At 43.2% G+C, this 26,436-nt stretch overlaps 1 protein-coding gene across 1 annotated transcript; it reads right to left on the reverse strand.

Moving 5' to 3' along the window:
- Positions 1 to 1,448: 1,448 nt before the first annotated feature.
- RBM12 (RNA binding motif protein 12) lies at positions 1,449 to 26,147 on the reverse strand. Its single transcript, XM_040330615.1, has 3 exons — positions 25,918 to 26,147; positions 11,437 to 11,511; positions 1,449 to 5,433 (listed from the first exon to the last, which is right to left on the reverse strand). Exon 3 carries the CDS (start codon positions 5,409 to 5,411, stop codon positions 2,769 to 2,771), a length of 2,643 nt encoding a protein of 880 aa, XP_040186549.1. The 5' UTR covers positions 5,412 to 5,433; positions 11,437 to 11,511; positions 25,918 to 26,147; the 3' UTR covers positions 1,449 to 2,768.
- Between the last annotated feature and the right edge of the window lie 289 nt (positions 26,148 to 26,436).

Below are 26,436 nucleotides of genomic sequence, written 5' to 3' on the forward strand. Positions count from 1 at the left end.
ATGAGTAGCCGAACGTCGGTGCGGCTCTATACGGCGCCTGCGCACCGACGTTCGGCTACTTTCAGAAAATCGTGACGCGATGTATGCGACCGTCGGAAGCATGTCAATCAAATAGGAACGCCCAGTCCCGCAGCCCATACCCAGAAGCTGCAGAGAAGATCTCTCTCTAAAACGCTAAGTCCCCATTCACACCTAGGCGTTTTGTCGCCTGTAGTGTGACGCCGCTGCCGCCAGAGGGCTGGAAACACATTACCCTCTATGGAGATGGTTCACATCTCCACGCCGTACGCCTGCTGCCTGAAAAAAGGTCCCGGACCCTTTTTTCAGGCGGCTTTCGGGAACCATCTCCATAGAGGGGCACATCCTAGGGGCACATCTAGGCGGACAATCGCGGCGTTTTGTCACCGCAAATCGCGGTACAAAACGCCGCTATTTGCCACCGCAATTCGCCGGACAAAATGCCGCGATTTCGTCCGCCTAGATGTGAATGGAGCCCAAGTACTGCTTCGATTTTTAAAAAAACACCCGATTCCCCTTGACAAAATGAGCCTCAATCTAATGTTAACAATTAAGTTTTTGGGTGAACCTACACTTTAATGCCAACATATGTAACAGCCAGATTTTTAGCTAATGCCTTGTAACTCATCCTGTAAGGCAAAACAACCGTGCATTTGTGAAGGAAAACAAAGCCAATAATATATAGCAATAAGAATTCTGGTAATCAAAAATGTAAATGAAGTGACTTAAGCACGATCCACATTTGAACACTGGCTTTACAGTTCAAAACGAAAAGCTCAGCAAGCCTGCTCAAGATTTGAAATACTAAGAATAAAAAAAATGCAAACAAATGTTTTTCCTTTACCTGCTTACCAAGCAGTTGTACACTACATGTAAAATATCAAGGACAAAACACATTTTATTTAATGCATAGAATCAACTTTTTTTTGTTTCTTTTTTTTATTTCTTTAACATTTAAAGACAAACCATTAAGAAAATACATTTTCATAAAAGTGTGAAAATGTTTTAAACCAAAACAAGCTAAGCTATTACAAATTGTAAATATAACAGTAAAGAAAAAAAAAAAAAATTCTAATCTGTTCTAGATACACATGTACTTTGGTAAGGCTTACATTTTACAAGCTTCAGCCATTGCTGCTTTAAAAACAGACAGAACTACAAAGCTAGGCAATGCAAATCAAAACATGCATCACAAAAGGCTTTGTAAAAATGAGGGGAACACTACTGTTATTTACATTTCTCATATGAAAAATTGCCAAGTTCTCATGAACCAAACTTATGGAGCACGGCAGTGCTTTTACAAACTGTACAATCGTAGTGTTTTAATTAGGCAATTTCCACAATATTATACCCAATGTCAGATTATCTGGGACAAAAACAAAACAAAAAAAAAAAACAACCCAAATCACATCAAAGTATAAAAAGTCAAGTTGAACATCGACATTAGCATACATTTTATTAACAGAGATCATTTATGTACAGTCAGCATTCAGATGCCAAAAAACGTGGGGTAGCACATCCATGTGGATTGATGAAAGCAATACAGAAACAGACACAAAAAGCAAGGAAGGAGAAAGGAAAATCTGCAGAGCAACCACCTTTTTCATTCAGCATTTAGTCTTTTCAGGCATTGAACAAAAGCATGTTCAGTTTCTGCACTGCTATCTCTCCAAAAGATAAATCAGATTGTACAAAATGTGAAATATTAAACCAAAACAGGGAATGAAAGCTTTGCCACCGGCTCACAGATTTTCACTAACCAGTGGAACCAGTCTACTTCTTAAAAATAATTTAGACGACAAAGATATACAAATTGTTGATAATTTTGACAAGGACCAGTAAAAAAAAAAAGAAAAAAAAAAAGAACAGGCAATTAAAGATATTACAGCATCTTTAAATCAGTAAAGATGAAGTCTTGCTATAAAAAAAAAATGCACTATTGGACATCCTTAATATCACTTTGATTAAAGTATAAGTTGGTTACGAGCAGCTGATTTAGAAAATAAAAATTTGCCACTTCTGAAAATTTAAATTACTCAATAATTACGTAACCAGTAAGGTTGGGGTTTCTCATTTGTCTACCGATTGCAGGTCAGTGACTTAAGCTGGGTACACACCGAGTTGTTCATTCAAACCAGAGAGTTGAAAAACATAAAACAGATTGCCGTACCAACACAAGCGATGTCGGTGCGGCGATCGTACCTGCTGTGCCATTGTATTCCGAGAGTACCCAGCTTTATAAAGGATTGTAGCCACAGAGCAATATGAAACCCCTTGTCCCCCCCTTGCAATGAAAGGGATAGAATGCATAGGTATTCACAATTTCCTTCAAAAAGGTGGTGGCAATCACATCAACAAAAAAGGAGCTATAAAACATAATAGAAAATCCTCCCCTATAATGCATTTGACCAGGAATATCAGATTCAAATGGAAAAAAACACAATGCAAAACTTTGTACAAATCTGAAAAGACACCAAATTTACTAGCTTCATTTGGGGGGAAAAAAAAATAGAGCACAACATAATTTTATTCATGTATGCCTTGTCAGAATAACACTGTCAAAAAGTGGGGGGGTGGAAAAAAGCGCACCCCTAATTTTACATTTGACCAAAGCAATTTGTTTATGCAGTTGTTCAATACACATTGGGCACCATGAAAAACAATACAATAAGAAGCAATATGCTCAAGTAAACTAAAAGTATATGTCAGTCACAGTTTATAACATCTTGTTGATCCCCCACTTCAATAATCTAACCCAAAGCAAGCTTAACCTTCCTTGCTCCTATTGGCCGATCATTTAATTCCACCACAGCTGCCATTGCTTCATCACGGGATTCAAATGCCACCAGGGCTTCACCGGTAGGCATACCCTTATCGCTATATTTTAAACACACAGAGCCAGGTATCAATTGATAACCATAAAAGAAATCCAAAATTTCATCTACAGAAACTGTAAAAGGCATATTCTGAATTCTTATTACTGTAGGACCTGGCTTTCCAGACCCAGAGCTAAAGCCTGGAGGACCACCAATTTGCAGATTTCCTGGCCCAAACCCTGGAGGAGCATTCAAAACCCCAGGACCACTTAGGTTTGGAGGTGCTGCGTTAAAGTTAGGAGGTGGATTTGTACCGGATGGACCACTTCCAAAAGGTGGGGGTCCGTTTCCAAAATTAGATGGAGGAACATTGAAATTACCTTGGCCACTACCAAATCCTGGGGGATCAAGTGGTGAATTTGGTACGTTAGAAGACCCTGGTGGTGGCCTTGTATCTCCAAAACTACTTCCCATTCCGGGTGGTGGGCCAGGCGGACCAAAATTACTACTTTGTCCACTGAATTTACTAGAGAAGGGAAAATTTTGACCATTGTTGTCTTTCAGGTTATTACTCAAGAAAGAAAATTCATCTCCACTTCCTCTCATTGTGTCAGGTGGGGAATTGCCATAATTCTGCATTTTAAAACCCTTTCTCCCTTGAATAGGAGGATTGTTCTCAATGTCTTTCCTCTCTTCGTTATGTATTATACGCACAAAAGCATCTCTCCCATTAAGCTTCTTGCGATTCAAGCGCTCGGATTTACGAGCATCATCTTCACTCCTGAACTGAACAATAGCCTGTCCTAAGCCTTGACCACTGTTATCCATCAGAACTTGTACACCGTTTTCCTCAACTCCAATGCCTTCTAAATGAAAGAACTGAAATACATCCTTTCTACCGATGTTATAAGGTAGATTTGAAAGATGTGCCCACAACCTAGGTACATGCTTCTCTAACCCCATATCAAGAAGGGCGTCTTTATGGTCCATGTAATTGAAACTCTGTATTTTTTTCCTAAGCGAGTCTATCTTTTCAACCATTTGGCTCTTATTGACTGGGTGAACTTGAATAAAACGATTGCCCAAATATTGCTTATGCTTGTTTAGTGCAATTTTATAATCGGACTCGTTTCTAAATTCCAGAAAACCTTCACCAGATGCTTTTCCATTGGGTCCATAAGCTATGTAGATACTGTCTTCAATAATGTCTAGATTTTTAAAGAAATCAATGATATGCTTGTTTTCTGCCTCATAGGGAAGCCCTTTCAAAAAAACACAAAAACCATGCTCATGGGGGGATCTTGACCTTGAACGCTGCCGAATGCTGGGAGATTTAGATCTGGTATGTGACTGCTGCATAATATGTGAGGGTCCATGGAGACCTGGACCAAGTTTGACAAGGTTCCCACCAGACATCACCCACTGTCTCTCAGATGCTGGGGTGACTTCAACAAAACGCTGCCCTATCATCATTCTATTCCGTTTCAAAGCTTCGAACGTGTCATGCGGTGTTAGAAGTTTCACCAATGCGCTACCAGTGAAGCGACCCAAGGCATCTTTAATAATAAGGACCATATCTACACGTAAACCATGAAGAAACTCCCTGATATCCCCTTCCGACACTGGAATAGGCAAGTCATGAATCGCTACATATGGATCATCATGATTCAAAGGGGGAGGATGTTGCTTGACTGCATTCTGAGAACCCAAAGGCATTGGATTTACAGGACCAAGAAACAGTGGATTCATATTACTCATTTGTGAACCAGAACCATTCATTCCTGTAGGCAAAGGTCCAACTCCTACTGGAGGTGGGTTCAAAGGTGGCATTCCAGACATTGGAGGGAGAGCAGTGATGGGTGGGACTGGTGGAACAGGTGGAATTGGAGGGACAGGTGGCACTGGAGGTAATGAAGATACAGGAGGGGGTACAGGCATAGGAGGTATGGAAGGCATTGGTGGCAGTGTGGGCATTGTTGGCATTGGAGGAATTGGAGGTGGGGGTACAGCAGGCAGCTGAGGGGCAACACTGGGCATAGGAGAAGCAAATGTTGGATTGCAAAACGCCCCACCTAAATTCGGTGGAGCATTTCCAATATTGGCAGTAGAAAAAGTTGCGACATTCTTAGTGCCATCATGTACAGTGGTAACTGTAGAAACTGTGCTTGTGGAAGGGCTACTAAAATTAGGTACAGTTGTTGGCAAACTGACCCGATTCATTACAGAGCTACCGCTGCCCATTGCTGGATTAGGTGGAGGTCCAGGGCGGTTAGAACTTGCAGGTGGAAGATCAACATTAGCAGTTTCAAAACGCCTACGGCTAAGTTCAATCATGTTCTGCATTTCAGTCTTACTGCTCAACAACAATGAAACTTTTGACCCTTTGATTGTGCCACCTGTGCGCATCATGCCAAGTCGTGCATCTTCATCAGTGGCAAAGACGATGAACGCCTCACCCTGTTCACCCCCTACAATATGAACGCCACCATCAGGAATGGTTAATCCAGAGAAGAAGTGACGAATGTCCATGGTCCCAGCCACTATAGGCAGACCTTGCAAACGGATGACCACAGCCATGTTGAACTGTAATAACAAACACCTGCAGATGAAAAAAGGCAATGTCCACATCAGACTTAATTGTACAAATATACCTTCAGTCTAAATTGTGCACACTGCATGTGCAGAGAAGTTTTAAAATACAAATATCATTTCAACAAACAATGAACATGATGGATGTCCAGGGAAACCAAAAAACGGATATTAAAATGATGAAACAATTACAGGGAAATATCATTAAAGATTAGAATAAAAATTGTTAAAGCCACATATACAAAAACAAAGCAGCAGTACAAGGGACAGTACTTGACAATGTGTTAGAGGTTAATAGAGCCAAGCAACCTATGATAGGCATATGTCAAGGGTGACAAAAATGCTTTTTTTTATCCTCTCTTCATTTATAGAAGCTGTATTCTAGCTTCTATGAATGGAGGAGGCAGACCTATGAATCACCCACCTGTCCTCTATTCATAGATCGCTCTTCATTGACAGGAGCCATAGTACAGTCTGTTAACCACTTAAGGACCGTTCACTGTATATATGTCATTTTTTAAAGATAGATATCTCTGTAACGGCAGCAGCTGCTGCCACAACCGAGATATCCATATCTTCAGTGAGCGGTCCCGTCAGCGATAACTGTGGTCTCCGCAGCGGATTTGCCGCGAGATCACCGTTATTGGCGGCGGGAGAGGGCCCCCCTCCCGCCGCTCTCCCGCGCCCTCCACCGCTTACTGGAGCCGTCAGGTAGCGGCAGAGGCGATTGAGTCCTCTCCCCTGCTCGGCTGGGATACAAGTGAGGGCAAGATGGCCCCCACCCGTCCCCATAGCATAGCAGGGCGGAAGTAATGTCAAAACGTCACTTCCGCCCATGCTTCCTAAAGCAATATTTTTTTTTTCAAGTGACAAATCATTTTTTTTTGCGCATTTTAGTCTATTACAAGGGAAGTTTACATTCCTTGTAATAAAAATAAAAAAAAAGTGATCCATTTTTTATTTGTGTAAAAATTTATAAAATAAAAATAACAAAACAAAAAAAAACAATTTTTTTTAAAAGCACCCTGTCCCGACGAGCTCGTGCAAAAGCGAACGCATACGTGAGTAGCGCCCCCATATAAAACGGTGTTTAAACCACACATGAGGTATCACCGCAATCGTAAGAGCGAGAGCAATAATTCTAGCCTTAGACCTCCTCTGTAGCTCAAAAGATGCAACCTATAGAATTTCTTAAACGTCGCCTATGGAGAATTTTAAGGGTAAAAGTTTGACGCCATTCCACGAGCGGGCGCAATTTTGAAGAGCGACATGTTGGGTATCATTTTACTCGGCGTAACATTATCTTTCACAATATATTTTAAAAAATGTCTAACTTTACTGTTGTCTTATTTTTTTAATACAAAAAAGTTAATTTTTTTCCAAATAAAATGCGCTTGCAAGACCGCTGCGCAAATACGGTGTGACAAAAAGTATTGCAATGACCGCCATTTTATTCCCTAGGGTGTTAGAAAAAATATATAATGTTTGGGGGTTTTAAGTAATTTTCTAGCAAAAAACATTTTTTTAATCTTGTAAACGCCAAATCTGAAAAACAGGCTTGGTCCTTAAGTGGTTAATAAGATTTCAACCAAATCAGCACAATGGACACTTCACATTAATAAGTACTGTCCCTTGTGGGGTTTTTTTTTGTTAAAAAGAAGGAAGAAGAGAAGGAAGGAGTTGGGAAATTTTCTAACTAGGTATTGGAAGTAAAAGGGAAATTGATTCAATGGGGAAGGGAGAAGTATTTGGGTGGAACATGTCACCCCATTTCTAGGACCTTTGCCTTGGATAGAAATTTAAATCCATATAATATATCAGATGGTAGCAGAGCAGGCAACATGCTGGTTTCTTCTGCCAACATTTTGACTTTTTTCAGGGCGGAAATTCCTGGCAATGTATTACTTTAAAAAGGAAAACTCACTCATTCTTGAATGTGGATAGCATAATGACACCTTCACGATTTATGGGGCCCATTCAAACCACTGTGCAACAGTAAGGCACGTACGTTCACATTGGTCCCATTTGGCATGCGAATTTCCAACAATAGCACCAATTCCCAAAAGTAGTTCCTGTACTATTTGGCGACTTTGGGTGTGATTTCAATAGACATTTGTGCAGGAACCCGCACATCTGTCTGTCAAATTGCCACCGAATTCGAACTGCATTGCCAGGTTGAAATTGTGCGAGTTCAGCTAAACTTGCACAATTTCTAACCCGCAGCAATGAACCTAGGCTCAAGCGGTAGTAAACCGCGAAAATATATTATAATATATATATATATATATATATATATATATATATATATATATATATATATATATATATCTCCAAGGCACCGAGCAATTTAGGTCATAATGTGCTAGTGTGCATCACATACTAGCACATGATGACAGACTTTTCAGAAAACTAAGCCCTCCAGCAGCACATTGTCAATGCCTGGTCTTTCTTCCGGGTACGCCAATATGAATGATATCACCATTTACGGCACGGTTCTAAAAGGGAACAGCACAGGTATGAAGTTCCTTCAGAGCGCATGCGCCGGTGACTGCGGTATTGTCGGATGTTTTTTCACCTTAATGCATAAGATGCATTAAGGTGAAAAAACATTTACCTTTACAACCCCTTTAAGTGCATTGTGGTGCCGTTCACTGAACAGAGCCCCCACACATCTGCATTGAAGCTTACAAGGAATGCCTTGCTAGGATGTAGTGGGCCACAACATTGAAGTATGTGTCTGGGTCTCTGCACTTACCTTTTAGCCTGGGTTCACACTAGGGTTGCCAACTCATCCCTTTAAAACAGAACACATATTAATTACACAGGTTCTGTGGCTAATTAAGGTGGTAATTAGACTCATTTGGTGCCTTACCTGCATTAAATTAGCCTCAGAACCTGTGTAATTCATATGTGTTCTGTTTTAAAGGGATGAGGTGGCAACCCTAGTTCACACTATAGCGATGAGGGAACCAGCGCAATTCCAGTGCAGGTTCCCACATCTCTCCAGCAGGCAGTTCACACTACCCTCTGCCGATGTGGGCGCCAATACAATGTTAATGACACCCCCAGATCAGTTCACAGATCGCAGTGTGAACTGTGGATTTAGACAGGAATCAGATTGCATGGGTGTAAACACCCGCATCCAATTCGCACAGCAGGAGATCGTGACCGACTCTCTATGAAGCCGGTTCACACATCTCCACAGTGGCTACAGTGGAAATTGTACAGGAGCCCTGTGCGTCTTTTGGTTCTTTTCAGGTCCGGATTCAGTCCAAAATTCGGGCTGAAATCAGACCTGAAACAGTGAATGGACGTGCACTGGACTCCTGCTGTGATGCTCCGTGCTCATATGTAAACCCAGCCTAAAGTAATACATTCATATAGCAAGGGTAGGGAAGGAAATCTAGCAGTTTATGCACATAAAGGAAATTGTACCCAATGTTAGATTTAGGAAAGAAAACAAAAAACAAAAAAGGAAGGAAGGAAGGGGGTAGTGAAAAGAATGCTGCACACATCAGATAAAAAAAAAAACTACCATATAACCTGCCATACAGATAATTTTGTGGGCATGGTACTGAAAAACAATCCAGTCATTAAAAGTCCTTCCTCATCTAAAAAGGACCGCTCTCTATTTAGCGCATCTTTTACATGCAGTCTGTAGGTGGATAACTTTGAATTTATTTCTGCACTTAGAATACATTTATGCTTCTGCAGGGAATGAGGGCAAAATGGCATGCTTTGCCACAGCGCACAAAATAGTGCAGCCCTTTCTTTAATCGCACATCACGGGACACAGAGCAGCCATAATAATTACTGTGCGTTATAGGCCACCTATTCAAATTTTCCAATGCAATTTTTGATGCAGTGCAATTAATATGGCACCCCCATCTTGCTAAAGCTTGCACCAAAACATATAAGTACCGTGCATGTTGGCACGTAGCGATTTTCAAAAAGGGGCAGGTAGTTTTGTACACTTCTCATGCCCAGTTGTATGTGCACGAGAAAGCATAATTGATGGGCTACTCGACAAGAATGTGAATGATGCCCAACAAAGGATAAACATTCAAGTGGAGGTTTGATTTTCAAATTACATTTGGTGACCTAATGTCATCTGTTGCAATGCTTTCTGGTACTCCTACAACTGTCAAAACTGCTTGCAAACAAAATCTTATAATATTTGGGCCAAATTGTACTTTACACTTTTAATGAACCTGTAAGTTACCCATGCAAGATTTAATGAAGATTGCAAACATGTATGAATTCCAACATGTAGATAAGTAGCACCATGTGTGCCGCAAAGCAGAGATCTCAGCCAATCTGACCAGGATGGTATAAAAGCCCAAACCAAGGTGCTACGTTGCAGCACATTAATGTGTGTTGTAAATGCAGCCAGTTTGTTTATAAGGGCTGCTAAAGCACCACAGCAGATTTGCACCATTGAGCGATATTGTGCATTGGCAGCGCCATTCATTTTCAATGGTAGCTTAAAAGGGTGAAGGCATGCCCTGTGCTAACTTGTACTTTAAAACCAGCATTGCCACAAAGCAGAGGTGTGAATGGGCCCCGGGTCTGTAGAAACAAGTGTAGCATATTGAACATGAATGTACATTTTATGCTCGTTTACTATGGGGAAAACAAAAAAAAAAAAAGTCCAGCCTATGCTTTTTAGGCTGGGCTTCTCCTCTGGGTCACAGGAGTGCAATTAGTTTTGCACTTCTGTGACCCGTTTTCAGCGGAGAGCGGTCTGAAGTCCGCTGACGTCACTGCCATCATTTGGGGCAGCGCGTTATCACAACTTCCAAGTCGGGATCTGCCAGCTGCCTTGATTGATGGCAGTCCTGCCCCTCCACAGCTCAGCGCTCCAATAAGCGCTGAGAAGTAGAGCAGAAGCGATGCCGACTGACAGTCAGCATCACTCTGCTCGGGGAGGAGTGAGAACCGATCCATCGGCAGTGTTCAGTGGCTCTGTTCCCAGTGCAGACACGCCGGGGGACAGATGCAGCATCAGTCTGATGCTGCATCTACCGAGGCAAGTATGAATAGCAAAAAAATAAAACCCATACTTCTCTTTTAATGTCTAATGCTAAACAGGTCACAAATAAGCCAAGAGCGCAAACCCTCCGGGCAAGCAATGTGTGTTTTGCTTGTCAGGAGGCTGACTTGTCACCCAAATTCTTCCATACACCCCAGTTTCCACTTGCCTATCAGCAGGCCGAGAACCGTCATATCGGGTGCTGCCGGGGAGAGGATCTTGTGCCTGACCCGGAAGTGACGTGTATGATGTCACGTTCGGGTCCCAACTATCCACTATATTTATGCACAAACACCCCCCCCCCCCCAAAAAAAACTTTCTGCGCACCTCCCTTCATATGCCATTGGGGCACTATGCATGAAAAGAAAAAACCCCACACACAAAAACTGCTCTGAAAGGAAAAGGATATGTTGCCTTTCAGGAACAGGTTACATGTTCCACTTTTTTTTTTTAGGGTTGAACATGCAACATGTTCCAGATTCCCGCAGCCTCTCCGTGTTACGAGCACTCTGTGTGACAGCAGTGTGGGGAGAAATTCCTCATATGTCACTTTCTGAAAAGAGTGTGGCCGCGTGGGACTCTTCTGGAGCTTGCTGTCGTTACTAAATGTCTTCGTGAAAGCAGGCACAGGGAGCTTGTATCAATCTACCTGCCTATGACTAGGGAGTCTATAACACATATTATATTATTTATAGTCCTGTCTGAAAATCTTGGAATAAAAAAAAGAAGGTCTGAAAATGTATTTTTGTGTGCGTTTATTAATCCCTTATAAAAAGGTCTGCACTGAAATAAGAAGAAAGGCCCACAAAATAGTTTTTCAAACTATACAAAGAGAATAAATAAATCAAGTACTAAAGGTGAATTCTATGCCAATGCATTTATACAGCCTACGGTTCTGAAAGTCTCGCTTTGCAAATCGAGCATCAGAAGTTGAGTAACTATTAGTGCATTCAATTTAATATAGTTGATCTAGAAGCTTACCTGCGATTAATTGGATATTATTTTCTTAACCAGCCTGGAAGTCAATCCTGTGGGCAACTAAAAAATCTTTATGGACTGCAAAAAAATGAATTAAGGCAAGCATGAAAATCAACATATTACATTCTCAGATAATGCATTCTGCATCCAAAGAAACATTTTATTAAAGGGGTGGTTCCCCCTAAAACACATTGCTAACAATAGATTCGTAAGACCCGTTACACTGCGGGTAGGCTGGCTTTTTTTTTTAGTACATACCGAGATCTCCCCGTCTCGTTCCTTGTCGGTGGGCGTTCCTAGTTGATTGACGTTCCTCGGACGGGCGCGTACGTGACGACTTTCCGAAAGAAGCCGAACGTCGCTGCGCATGCGCCGTATATAGTCGGCTCTATACGGCGCATGCGCAACGACGTTCGGCTTCTTTCGGAAAGTCGTGACGTCACGTACGCGCCCGTCCGAGGAACGTCAATCAACTAGTTCCGCCCACCGCCTAGGGACGAGACGGGGAGATCTCGGTATGTACGAAAAAAAAAAAAAAAAAAAAGCCAGCCTACCCGCAGTGTAACGGGTCTTACGAATCTATTGTTAGAAATTAGTTTTAGGGGGAACCACCGCTTTAAATATACGCCCATGACAAAATACAGTGGGGAAAAAAAAAAAAAAAAAATCATAATTTTATTCAGAACAAAGGCATTCCATTATAATCAAAACGCATTGTGTGTCCGATTACTGATACACCCAAAACAACCAAAAGTTTGAATATATTCTGGCAATGCAGTAAAAAATAATTCTATGTCATTTACATTTTGAATCTTGGTCTGTAGCCAAAAAGAAATATGCTTATACACCTATAGATAGGGATGTATAGCGATCAATGTGACCAGATTGAGAAAACAACTTTCAGTTAGAGGACATAACACTAACAGACTATAACAAAGGTTTGAACCAAGTCAGCATTGCTGAGTTTGAGGGGGGGGGGGGGGATCTAAATAAAATAGAAAGTATAAAATAGGTCTTGAAAAGTCTGAACAGGTCGAATACAACTGTGAATGTGCCACTCTTTAAAACAAATTGATAAGCTACTTGCAGGACTTCACTTCTTATCTAGATTTCCATCCCCAGTGGAACAGATTAGTATGAAGCAAATACAAAAGTAGTGTCAAGTAAAACTATAAAGAATGCATCTCAATCTGCAACAGCATATATTATGGTCAAGATGTTCCAGCATATGGCAGTAAAACAAACTGGTGTGATTTCCTATTCATCACATGCACAGTGCATTCATAAAATATTAAGACCCCCTTCACTTTTTTCAATTTTGTTATGTTGCAGCCCGAAAATTCAGTTGTTTATACCACTTGCCATCCAGCGACATACCCATACATCGCTAGACTTACAAGTGGTTATACTGGGATGATGCCTGCAGGTGCCGTTAAGACCCCTTTCACACATATGGACTCTATTCATCCATCCGTTCACGGATGAAAAAACGGACATCAATGCATTCCTATGGAAAAAAAAAACACACCTGGACAACCGATGATCATTATTTTCATCCGCTTCTGTCAACATCCATTTTTTTAACGGATGAAAAACTGATGTAAACTGTTGAACGGTCCATTGTTACATTGATTTTTAGGAGCAGCCAGTCACTTTAGGGGGGTGGAGTTTATGGCGGAGAAAGGCAGGAGAGCAGTATACAAAGTATCTAAAGACAGGCTCCCTCACTTGCTGGCTCTGACTGTCATTTTAGGCATGTCACTACATCAGGGCTCGACAAAATCCGGGCGCACGGTCGCAATTGCGACAAGAAATTGTGACCTGGCGCCCATGCCCACCGGTAATTGAGGCCGTCGCGAGCGCACGGAGGCACAAGAACCTGTGTCTACGTGCGGCCCCACCTCCCCCGCCACGCGATCGCGGCGGGACCACGATGGCCGGTAATTGAGGCCGCGGCTTTGTGGCCTTGTGAAGGCCCAAGCTTCCTTCTGTGACCTGGCGGCATCTGGTGGTGGCCGTTGGCATTACAAGTAAAACAGCAGTTCTAATGTGTTTTTTCACTGCCATCTCCTTCCCTCCAATTAGAACCCCCCCAAACATGATATATATTTTTTTTATTCTAAAACCCTAGAGAATAAAATGGCGATCATTGCAATACTTTGTCACACAGTATTTGCGCAGCGGTCTTACAAGTGCACTTTTTTGAACTAAAAAATAAGACAACAGTAAAGTTATCCCAATATTTTTTTTATATTGTGAAAGATAATGTTACGCTGAGTAAATTGATACCCAACATGTCTCGCTTCAAAATTGCATCAGCTTGTGGAATGGCGACAAACTTTTACCCTTTAAAAAAAGAAAAAACACCCTGCAAGACAAAGGCATAATGAGCTAGTAGTATGCATCACATACTAGCTCATTATAATATACTTACCTTAGATCAAAGCTGTTGCAGCGGTCCCCGCACACTGCTGTGACCGCCGTCGGTCACGGTACAGGCCCTTTAGAAACGGCACGATCAAGGTTGTTATTCCAATCTGAGCAGGCTCTGTATTCATTAATAGAATACATCACTCGCTGTGATTGGCTCAGCCGTGTATATACTGTACGCAGCTGAAGCTACATACATTACCGCACATCCGGTGGGTTGACATACAGCAGGCTGCATTTTATACCCATCGTATAAAAACGATGCCCACTTTTTACCCATTTAAGTGTAAAAGGTCATGTCATACGCCTGAAAATACGGTAAGCCTTATTATAGGCTTACCCGTAGGTACAAATGGTATAACAGGGTTTACAGCCACTTTAAGTGGATGTAAAAACTGATGTTCGCATGTGTGAAAGAGGCCCAATTTAGCCGACGGTCGGCTCCCTTGACAAAGTAATCCTAGCAGCGTCCCCTCCCACGGCTTTACTGGGATCTCCAGTCCCACCAAGAGTACCTTCCACTGGCTGATCATAGAGGCGATGAAAGAACAGAATACAGAAATGAGGAGTGATACAGGAAACCAGGAACAATGAGCTTACATTACTTCTGGTTTGGATAACCTGGAAGCAAACTGCCCCATTTTCAAAAGTGAAAGACATTTGATCACATCAATGTTGGTGTGAGCAAAATGTATTTAAGAGCAGAGGAGGGACTAGGGGTCTTAGAAAACAGATCTTTCCATAAGGAGTACCTGTCACAAGGATGTTTACATTCCTCATGACAGCAATAAAAGCGACAGGCTAAACCCCGACACATTCAACCTGTGCAGCAATACTGGCAGCCCTCATACTTCCATTTCCCAAAGACTCTGTGCAACGTCTTATATTTCAGCCGCCTCCCTACTGCACAAAAGGGGGAGGAGGTCTTTTTGAAGTGTGGACGGATCCCCATTTTTCCCCCTACCCCAACGAAAAGTGCCAAATGTGGCAGCAGAGGGGGTATGTTGGGAGGAGGCACATAACTGGGGGCTAAGAATATGCATGCATCATACATACTAGGGGGAGTACAACTGGGGGGGTCTGTAGTGGAGAAAGATCTGGGGGTTTTAGTTGATCATAAGCTCAATAATGGCATGCAATGCCAAGCTGCGGTTTCCAAAGCGAGCAAAGTCCTTTCTTGTATTAAGAGAGGTATGGACTCCAGAGACAGAGATATAATTTTGCCCCTGTACAAATCATTAGTAAGACCTCATCTGGAATATGCAGTTCAGTTTTGGGCACCAGTTCTCAAAAAGGATATAGGAGAACTGGAGAAAGTGCAGAGAAGAGCAACCAAACTGATAAGAGGCATGGAGGAGCTCAGCTATGAGGAAAGATTAGAAGAACTAAATCTATTCACTCTTGAGAAGAGGAGAATTAGGGGGGATATGATCAACATGTACAAATATATAAGAGGTCCATACAGTGAACTTGGTGTTGAGTTATTCACTTTACGGTCATCACTGAGGACAAGGGGGCACTCTTTACGTCTAGAGGAAAAGAGATTTCACCTCCAAATACGGAAAGGTTTTTTCACAGTAAGAGCTGTGAAAATGTGGAACAGACTCCCTCCAGAGGTGGTTCTGGCCAGATCAGTAGATTGCTTTAAGAAAGGTCTGGATTCTTTCCTAAATGTACAGAATATAACTGAGTACTAAGATTTGTAGGTAAAGTTGATCCAGGGTAAATCCGATTGCCTCTCGGGGGATCAGGAAGGAATTTTTTCCCCTGCTGTAGCAAATTGGATCATGCTCCGCTGGGGTTTTTTGCCTTCCTCTGGATCAACTGTGGGTATGAAGTTGGGTGTATAGGATTTTACTGTGTTTTTTTATTTTGTTTTTTGTGGTTGAACTGGATGGACTTGTGTCTTTTTTCAACCTGACTAACTATGTAACTATGTAACTATGTAACTATGTAACTGGAGCTTCCACTTTTGGGTGGAACTTTGCTTTAAGTACATCGGATATTCAATTTTTTCTTTTTAATAAAAGTTCAGACATTTCCAAAATTCTGCTTTCACTTTGTCATTATGGGGTTCCAAGTTAAAGTGGAGTTTCCATCCCCAATTTTTTTTTTTCAATATTGTGCTCATTAGACCTAAAAAAGTGAAAAAAAAAATAAATAACATTTTTTTACTCATCTGGAAAAGCCTGTTGCTATGCGGTCCCACGAAATCTGCCTTTGAAACCACCTAGGATTCTGACATCTCCCTCTAATGCTCCTGGGAAATGTGTGTCATCATTTCCCAGGATGCAGTGCGCTGTCCAATTATCACTCCCCATCCAAGACTTCCAGGAAGCAAGTGCTTGTAGGCTTCACAATGCCCACAAGCAAAATGACAACAGTGTGGACATAGTTTTATAAACTCTTTTTGAATATCTATGCGGATCGGCGGCGGATTTGTAAAATAGTAAGTGACCGGATTTATATTATAAAAATGCAGGATGAAGGGATATACATTTAAAAAATGCCAATTGTGGTTGGAACTCCGCTTTAAGAAAAGAAAAAAAAAAAAAGAAAAAAAAACACACACACACACACACACACACACACACACACACACACACACACACACACACATAAACAACTGTAGTATCAGGCTGCAAAATAAGTCAAGGGGGTCTGAATACTTTATGAATGCACAGTATAAGAAAGGTTTGTTGAGTGCAGAACCAAGATGCTAAACTTGGCTATTCCTCAAGATTTTGAGCACAGATGCCAAACCAAAAGAAAAAAAACGATAAAAGCAGTGTAAAGACATTTGCAAACATTTTTTGTATCTTAAAATACTTGACTCGTACAGTAGATTTTAAAGCAGAAATTAAGGCAAAATGTGTGTATCTTTTTGAATAAAGCAAGGGAGGTGTTCTAAACCCCCCACCAGGATTTTTTATGACATCTTTTTTCCATGGCCACAACAGAAAAGAAAATTCCTTCAAAATTAATGAAATCTCTGGTAGTCACCAGAACCAGTAGGCCCACTGGAAACGTCCCGTCTATTCCTGTTCTGGTAACCACTCACAGTTCGGGATTTTCTTTCACTTGTGGTGATAACGATCACCTGGACAATTAGAGAGGGTGAATCTCCCTAAATGGCCACAGCAACAAATAAGAATAATTGTACTTTAAAATGCAGTATAAACTCTGGCATAGTGCGCCTTAAAAGACAATGCCGTTTATCAAATCTTCCTAAACCTGACCCAATAGCCCCTAGGTCTAGGATAATGACAATTCTAGCAATTAAATACAGTCACTGTGCCTTTATCACCAACCACAATAACTTCCATTCAGAAAACACCAAAAGGCTCAATATTAAATCAGCACTACATCAATCTACAATCAATAAAATATGAATTAAATATGAATTAAACTACAAAGGATTCCTTCAGAAAGCAGTTAAAACCAGACAACGCACTTCAAGAAAACAGCGTTGGATCAAAATGACAACGTAATACTGAAGATTTTCTGTGGTACATTTTTTGCTCTACGAGTAGAAAATCTGCACTTGGTATGCCAGTTTCACAAATTAAAAGTTATCACAATGCGAATTGTTCGGTTTAGGACTTGAGCCTAAACAATTTATATAAAGCATGTTGGTAGAAGTTTTGAAGTGAAACCAAGTAACACCATGAGAGGAAAAATAAATAAAAATACATATTTTAATTATGCAAAATTAACTTAGTCTATAAAATGTTATAAATACAACCATAAAGCAACCACACCAATTTAGAAAACCATTACAAAAATAATCAGTATACAAGACAACTTTCAAAGTCATATCAACTGTATACAAAAAAGCAATAGTTGAAGTCAATGTAATACATTTTGCCATTATACCAATTTCAACGCCTTGCCAAGCAGCAAATTATTACGGTTGCAATAAAATTTGAGCCAATATAAAACTTAGGGCAGAAGTTAAAACCAGTCAACAATTATAAATACCATTATTAAAAATAAAACAACCAGCTACTGGTTTAGTACAAGAGAGACTTACAGGACAACATGAAGAAAAAACTTCCACTCAAGCCAGAATGTTTAGCAAGCATCATAAAACAAGATACGCAAGGCACTACCTAAAAAAAGGTTTCGGACAAAAACTAGCAGATTTATACTAGACTGGGCAAGAATTCCCACCATGAATATTTTAATGCAGTTTATCATTGATGACCCCCAATCCCTGATAAGGCCATCGTCAAGATATCTGCATACTGCCCTATGCCTAGACAGGTTTCTGAGATCCAATGCCAGCTATGTCTATAGACAAAGGTCATTACCATAGGTTCTGACAAATAAGCCATTTGACCTTAAAAAAAAAAAAAAAAAAAAAAAAAAAAAAAAAATTCCTCTTAACTGGCTTATTTAATTTTTCTGTGATTAGGATTTACCGGCCATGAGGTTCATTACACTCTTGTTACCTCCAAATTGCCATCAGCAAGTTAAACAAACTTTCAATTAGTCATATACTTTCACACACACACTGAAAAACCATAGCAGCAAGACTCGGTTCACACTGGGGCGACACGTCAGGCGGCTCAGCCGCGTGACGAGTCACGTCCCATTCAATGCAATAGAACCGTTCTAATAGGAGCGACGCAAGTCGCTCCGACTTAGAGAAAGGTTCCTGCACGACTTCGGGGGCGGCTCGGGGCGACCTGCATTGACTTCTATACAGAAGTAGTTTTGCAAATCGCCTCTGAAGTCGTCCTCAGGACGACTTGCAGAGTCGCCCCCCCCGAAGTCGTGCCGCTGGAGTGTGAACCGACTCTTAAAGAATAACGCTTCATACAATGAGTCTTACCCATACTCATCGGATAGAATATATATATATTTTAACATGGAGTGTCTTCAGTGAGAGCGCTCTGTCCAACAGAAATCTGTACCAGGCAACACAATCCGTTCAAGAGCTGCAGATCTAATTCGCACTTTGTAAGTGTGCGATTCCACTTAGACACCCAACACTATGTATCCGTTTCTGTTATTGATTAGCACTTACTCCCCTTTTTTTGCATGAAAAAAAAAGAGCAAAATACACAATAAGGTCCCACGTCTGAACATGGGCTGGTTTGAGAAGAAAGGCAAAACTTTTCAACCCAGGTATAGCACAAGTCAACATTCTTAATGGACAACGTTAATAGAATTGATCTACTAACCTTTGAATAACCACAATTGTGTACCCTACTAGTTAATGCAGTAAATGGTTGTATGCCTAGGGAGCAGAGAGGCCACCCCAGTTCAATCACCAAAGGCTGCCTAGCTTTTCCATGTAATTACAGCAGTCACAAGAGAATAGTTGATTCAGCATAGTTGTGTACATACAGAAATGTAGGCATGAATAGGCTAGGATAAGCTCACATTGGCAACCCACTTGTGTCTAGACATGATTCTGCTTTAAAAGGCACATTCACATGGATGTTAACTCTGCATACAGCGACATACAAATCTACAGGCCCTCTCAGACGGCTGCACCAGGCAGTGTAATGTTGCAATGCATTCAGCAGTGCTTTAAAAAAAAATAAAAAAGCGGCACAGCTGTATCCAGGGTCATATGTTTCCTGCATTATTTACTTTTAGCATGTAAACATTTTATGCCAGCGTGGACATCTATAATGCACCCTACTGGTCACCACCACTCAGTACCCACATAACATCAAGGCGTCACCCATTATTAGAGGTCGACCGATATATCGGTCGGCCGATATATCGGCCGATATTTTGCGTTTTTAAAGATATCGGCATCGGCCGATTATTTGGTAAATTAGGCCGATTGTCTAGGATCTGTGCTGGGTGGAATTCTTCCGCCTGCCTGCCCGCCCGCTCGTCGCTATCTGCTGACTTTATATTTGTTTCCGTTTAGGAAGTCTGCAGCCAACCAGCGGACCGGTAACAGCCAATCGGCGGCCGCCGCTGCAGACTTCCTCCACTGTAAAAAAAATGTCCCCTGACGTGCTGCGCGCCCTGCCTCTGCCTACAAATTCCAGAATGCAGCACGGGCCGGTAACAACCAATCGGCGGCCGCCGCTGCCGTCATTCTCCACTCTGGAAAAAAATGTCCCCTGACGTGCTGCGCGCCCTGCCTACAAATTCCAGAATGCAGCACGGGCCGGTAACTGTCGGCCCGCGCTGCATTCTGGGGCTTGTAGGCAGAGCGCGCAGCACGTCAGGGGACGTTTTTTTCCAGAGTGGAGAATGACGGCAGCGGCGGCCTCGGATTGGTTGTTACCGGCCCGCTCTGCATTCTGGTGATTGTAGGCAGCACAACAGGGACGAATGGAGCTTTGTGGATAGAGTGCTAATATCGCCCTTCCTTCTGTTTTAGCACTGCTCAGCGCTCAGGACTCCTGAGCGCTGAGCAGTGCTTAAACAGAAGGAAGGGCGATATTAGTAGGCAATACAGAAATTTGGCCACAAGAAATGAGACAATGCTGCAAAAAAAATGTAAACATCAAAACAAAGTAGCAACTATTGAAAGTCCCAAAGTCCAATATAATACTGCAGCAGCAACATTTCCAAACAAACGTTTGAAAAACGAAACAAACTTCTATATAATCAATATAGAAGTTTGTTTCGTTTTTCAAACGTTTGTTTGGAAATGGCGCTGCTGCAGTATTATATTGGACTTTGGGACTTTCAATAGTTGCTACTTTGTTTTACTGTCTGTTTTGACGAATGGAGCTTTCTTGTGCTAGGCTAGAAGATGCAACGGAGCAAGGAGCGCTCCGCTGGTGGGCATTGATGAGGTGGCAGTGAATGACATTGGGCTGTACTGGTGGGCACTGATGTGAGGCACTGATGTGGTGATGCACTGGTGGGCACTGATGTGGTGATGTACTGGTGGGCACTGATGTGAGGCACTGATGTGGTGATGCACTGGTGGGCACTGATGTGGTGATGTACTGGTGGGCACTGATGTGGTGATGCACTGATGTGGTGATGCACTGGTGGGCACTGATGTGGTGATGTACTGGTGGGCACTGATGTGGTAATGCACTGATGTGGTGATGCACTGGTGGGCACTGATGTGGTGATGCACTGGTGGGCACTGATGTGGTGATGTACTGGTGGGCACTGATGTGGTGATGTACTGGTGGGCACTGATGTGGTAATGCACTGGTGGGCACTGATGTGGTAATGCACTGGTGGTATGCGCTGGTGGGCAATGATGGGATGCACTGGTGCATTGGTGGGCATTGATGAGGTGGCACTGATGGGCTGTACTGGTGGGCACTAACGTGGAACTTCTGGACACTGATAGGCTCCACTGGTGGGTACTGATGAGGTTGCACTGGTGGGCACTAATGGATACTGATAGGCTGCACTGATGGACTGCACCAGTGGTCACTGACAGGCTGCACCCCACCTCTCCACCCTAAACAATTATCTCCTCCCCACCTCTCCACCCTAGGTTTTTTGAGATGAAGGAAAAAAAAAAGAAAATCGGCCTAAAATATCGGCCTAAAATATCGGCCACACATATCGGCCATCGGCCACCCCGATTTCCAAATATCGGCATCGGCCAGAGAAAAACACATATCGGTCGACCTCTACCCATTATATTTATATATTAGCCCTGAACGAGTCAATGTGGCAGTGCATGTGCAGACCTTTACCGATTCTCAATGACTAAAGGCCCAGTTCATGGGGCCCAGCCCTAGTCTAATAGTGTTTAATTTTGCCAAATTTCCATTCACAATAAAAGCAAGCGTTTCTAAAGGCCGCCCAATCAGTACAGACTGGTTAAAAATAGGTCACAAAACGCTATTTTCTTCTTTTAGGAAATATAGACAAGTATTTTTAAAGCTCATTTGGACATTTAATCATATTTGATTTCATGAAAATAATTTCATCAAAACTTTTTCTATAGGTAGGATTTAAAGGAGGGATTTGGAGACGGCACCAAGTTCTGAAATTTGATGCTTGCACTTTTTTTCGAGATGCCGATGCGCGTGCCTGGCGACTGCCATGTCCGCCAGGTACCTGCGATCGGCAGTGACAGAGCAGGAACGTGGATCTCTGTGTGTAAACACAGTGATCCACGTCCTGCCAGGGAGAGAGGAGACCGATGGTGTGTCCCTTGTACATAGGGACACAGATCGGTCACCTCCCCCACACAGTAAGAATAACTCCCAGGGAACACATTTAACCCCTTCCCTGCCCCCTAGTGTTAACCCCTTCCCTGCCAGTCACATTTATACAGTAATCAGTTCATATTTATAGCACTGATCGCTGTATAAATGTGACTGGTGCCCAAAATGTGTCCGCCATAATATCGCAGTCCTGACAAAAATTCTATCCCCCATTTTGTAGCCGCTATAACTTTTGCGCAAACCAATCATTATTGCGATTTTTTTTTTTAAAACCAAAAATATGTAGAAAAATATGTTTTGGCCTAAACTGAGGGGAAAAAAAGGGATATTCGTTATAGCAAAAAGTAAAATATTCAAATTTATTTCAAAATTGTCGCTCTTTTTTTGTTTATGGCGCAAAAAATAAAAACCACAGAGGTGATAAATACCACCAAAAGAAAACTCTATTTGTAAAAAAAAACAAAACAAAAAAAACATCAATTTTGTTTGGGAGCTACGTCGTACGACCGGGCAATTTTCATTTAAAGCGACAGTGTCGAAAGCTGAAATTTCGTCTGGGCAGGAAGGGGGTTTATGTGCCCAGTAAGCAAGTGGTTAAACACATTGGGGAAAAATAAATAGATATACATTTTGTTTGGGTACAACATTATGTAACCACACAATTATCAGTTAGGCCATGTTCAGTTGCGGGGAATCCGCACAAGTGGATCCGCCTGCTCAGCGGGGGATATCTGTGCTGATCCCCACTGAAGAAGAGGCAAATGGCAGGTCCGTGTCTGCTCTCTATGGAGCGGCCAGATGGAAAACGGACTGCATGACTGTTTTCATCCGATCGGCCAGACAGGTGAACGTATCCACATCAGTTTGTTTTTGCGGCTCGGATGCCGCGCCGCTTGGATGTGGCGCGACCCCGATCTGTGTAAAGAGCCGGGGCTCTTTAACCATGTGATCGGCTGTGATGAATCACCTTTTTGTAGGGCTGAAAATACACCCCTCGGCTTATACTTGTTTAAAAGTTGCGGCTTCCCTCTGGCCCCTTCCGTGATAGGCTTTCCCAGCAGACACTGTGTTCGTCCGTGATTGGTGGAACACTGAACACAGTGTCTGCTGGGAAACCGAGTCTGAGGATGAGAAGACGTCCGTGATAGGCTGCTGGGAAACACCTATTACGGAACAGGACCAGGAGGAGACCGCGACTTTTAAACAATGAATAGACACCCGCCGCCTGTCAAGAATTTTGAGGTACACTGACTCGGGCACAGTGAGGCGTGCAAATGGGCATTGTTGACGCTCTTCTGCTTACAGTAGCTGCTGCATTCTCACCCTAGGCTTATACTCGAGACAATAGGGTTTCCCAGTTTTTTGGGGTAAAGTTAGGTGCCTCGGCTTATACTCAAGTATATACGGTATTCCCCTTGCAATGAGCCGCTGACTGCAGTGGCGCATGCGCACAGGGGATTCTTGGCTGAAAGCCCCGGTAGACGCCGGACCTTGCCGGTGACTTGTCGTTAAGGTTCCTCTATCGAGATGGTTCTTGTAAAGACTGCCCAGGCGCAATCCTTGCCGACGTAAATCTCCGAACCTCGGCCGGCATCCAGGCTCATTGCTTAAAGTGGAGGTTCACCCGGAAATGTTAATTTTTAACATCAGTATAATGCTCATTTTGTCTAGGGGAAATCGGGTAGTTTTTTTAAAAAACAAAGCTGTATTTACCGTTTTAGAGAGCGATCTTCTCCGCCGCTTCCAGGTATGGTCTGCGGGACTGGGCGTTCCTATTTGATTGACAGGCTTCCGACGGTCGCATCTATCGCGTCACGATTTTCCGAAAGTAGCCGAGCTTTGGTGCGCAGGCGCCGTATAGAGCCGCACCGACGTTCGGCTTCTTTCGGCTACTCGTGACGCGATGTATGCGACCGTCGGAAGCCTGTCAATCAAATAGGAACGCCCAGTCCCGCAGACCATACCCGGAAGCGACGGAGAAGATCGCTCTCTACAACGGTAAGTACTGCTTCGTTTTTAAAAAAATACCCGATTCCCCTTCACAAAATGAGCCTCAATCTAATGTTAAAAAAAAAAATTCGGGGTCAACTCCCGCTTTAACATCCCCGTGGATTGGAGGAGGTTAAAAAAGAGCCAGGAGGCCGAGCGGGCCGAGTGAGCGAAGCGAGGCCGGCTGGCCACTTTCCTCAAACTCCACGTCGCCCTGGATGCCGGCCGAGATTCTGAGATTTCCGTCGGCAAGGATTGCGCCTGCGCAGTCCTTACAGGAACCATCTCGATAGCCAGAACCATATTGTCAGATCACCGGCTTGCGCGGGAGTGACGACATTGCGGCTCCAGCCACTCACAGCGCTGGAGCAGCCACACCCGGAAGACATGCTAAAGCAACATGTCATCTCCCTCGGCGTGGACCAGATAAGTTACTGACGCCTCGTTCTAAGGCAAGTATTTCATAATGAGCTAGTATGCAGTGCAAACTAGCTGGTTATGCCTTTTGCCTTATAGGGTTATTAAAAAAAAGAAAAACGCTTTAAATACTACCAAAAGAAAGCTCTATTAGCATGAGGAAGATGATAAAAAATGTAAGTGTAGCATGACCGCACAATTGTCAAAGTGTGACAGTGCTTAAAGCCGAAAATTGCCCTGGGCAGGAAGCGGGTAAAAGTGCCCTGTATTAAGGTGGTTAAAGTGGAGGTCCACCCTCAAAAAAAATTCTGACATCACATGGAGTCGAGCCATCCGACAGAATGCCGGTGTCTTTTTTTTTCTCAGCACATACCTCGTTATCACGATTTTCACCCCCCGCCAATCCCGCGGGAATGGGCGTTCCCAAGCACTGCCTGTGATCGACAGGCTTCCGAACGGCGCACACTGCGCGTCACAGGTTGCCGTCAGAACCCGAACGTCGGTGCGCAGGCGCCGTATAGAGCCGCACCGACGTTCCGGTTTTTTCGGCAACCTGTGACGCGCACCATGCGCCGTTCGGAAGCCTGTCAATCACAGGCAGTGCTTGGGAACGCCCAGTACCGCGGGATTGCCGGGGGGTGAAAATCGGGATAACCGAGGTATGTGCTGAGAAAAAAAAAAAAAAAACACCGGCATTCTGTCGGTAGGATGGCTCGACTCCATGCGATGTCAGAAATTTTTTTGAGGGTGAACCTCCACTTTAAAGTAACACAAAAGTGGAAAAAACGGCCTGGTCGTAAAGGGGGGGGGGGTAAAACCCTTTGAAAAAGGAAGCCTCAACAACGCTTGGTGAAAGCTCTGTGGCAGCTGGCCGATCACACGGCTCCTATACATATTGAAAACGCATCGCAAAACGCATCGCATGCACCCCGACGGCGTTTACGGCACGATTGAGATCGCATTTAGCAAGTTACAAGCCAAAATAATACAAAAATGACATACAATTAAAACTTTAACACAACAAACACATTCGGCGTATAACGGGCACTCAAATTACTTTGCCGGTTTAGATTTGCCCCCCCAAAGGGCGTAAACAATGGAGGCGCCTGCAGACCATCGCAACCACAACGCTCTGCAGTATTGGAGGAAAACTTCTCATATGGTTACGCATGTAGTTGCATTTAATTTAAATATATATATATTTGCATGGTCAGTTCTGATGAATAGAGGTGGCCATGATGTTGGGGGGTCCCTGTAGGAAGGACTGGCACCTGCATACACCTTGTGGTGACTGGAAGCCGCCATGACACACAAATGATGAGAACATGACAGGCCCTGTACACAGGCTGAGGCCTCCTCTCTCCAATACACGCACCATGACCCGCCACCTCTCTGAGGAGAAGGTCAGTCAGGACTGAAGAGCCCACAATGGCGGCCTTCCTCTCCTCACACACGTTCATACACATCCCATCCCCCCTCCTCCATCATCATCATCATCCCCTCATCGTCTCCTCACAACTCTTACCGCTGCAATGAGTGAAAGGACACGAGGAGACGCCGAACAAGGGAAGGCGCGACCCCCGTGTTCTCTCCCCTCTCTCGGTCTCCTCTGCTCGCTCGGCGGGTGACGTTTGGCACGATCACCCGCTTATTATTTTTTTGTTTGTTTTGTTTTTTCTTTATCCGCCAGGAGAAGCAGCCGCTCAAAATGGCGGCTGCACAGGAGAGCAAGTGACGTCACGCGGCCCGCCTTTTCCTTCGGAGGAGGAGGAGGAGGGAAGAGGGGGGTGTGTGTGGCCAAGAACAAGCGTAGTGTTCCGTCAGATATGGCGACCCGTCCAAATTGGTAACGGAAGTGACGTTCCGTCGCCGCCATCTTGCTACACCCCGCACCCATCTATAGTAACAATACACCGAGAAGGGGGGGAAGCGGACATCTTGTTACACTCACCGTAGTTTTGCACTTCACAGTTATTTTTAACAGTAAACGTAGCATATATGGTGAAATACAGGATTTGGAAATCCACCAGACTGTTTACATATT

This window comes from Rana temporaria, chromosome 12 (assembly GCF_905171775.1).
Source record: "Rana temporaria chromosome 12, aRanTem1.1, whole genome shotgun sequence".
Lineage (NCBI taxonomy): Eukaryota > Metazoa > Chordata > Amphibia > Anura > Ranidae > Rana > Rana temporaria.

Excerpts from the sequence above, each read along its gene's own strand:
- RBM12 (XM_040330615.1), bottom strand. The coding sequence starts at position 5,411 with ATGGCTGTGGTCATCCGTTTGCAAGGTCTGCCTATAGTGGCTGGGACC.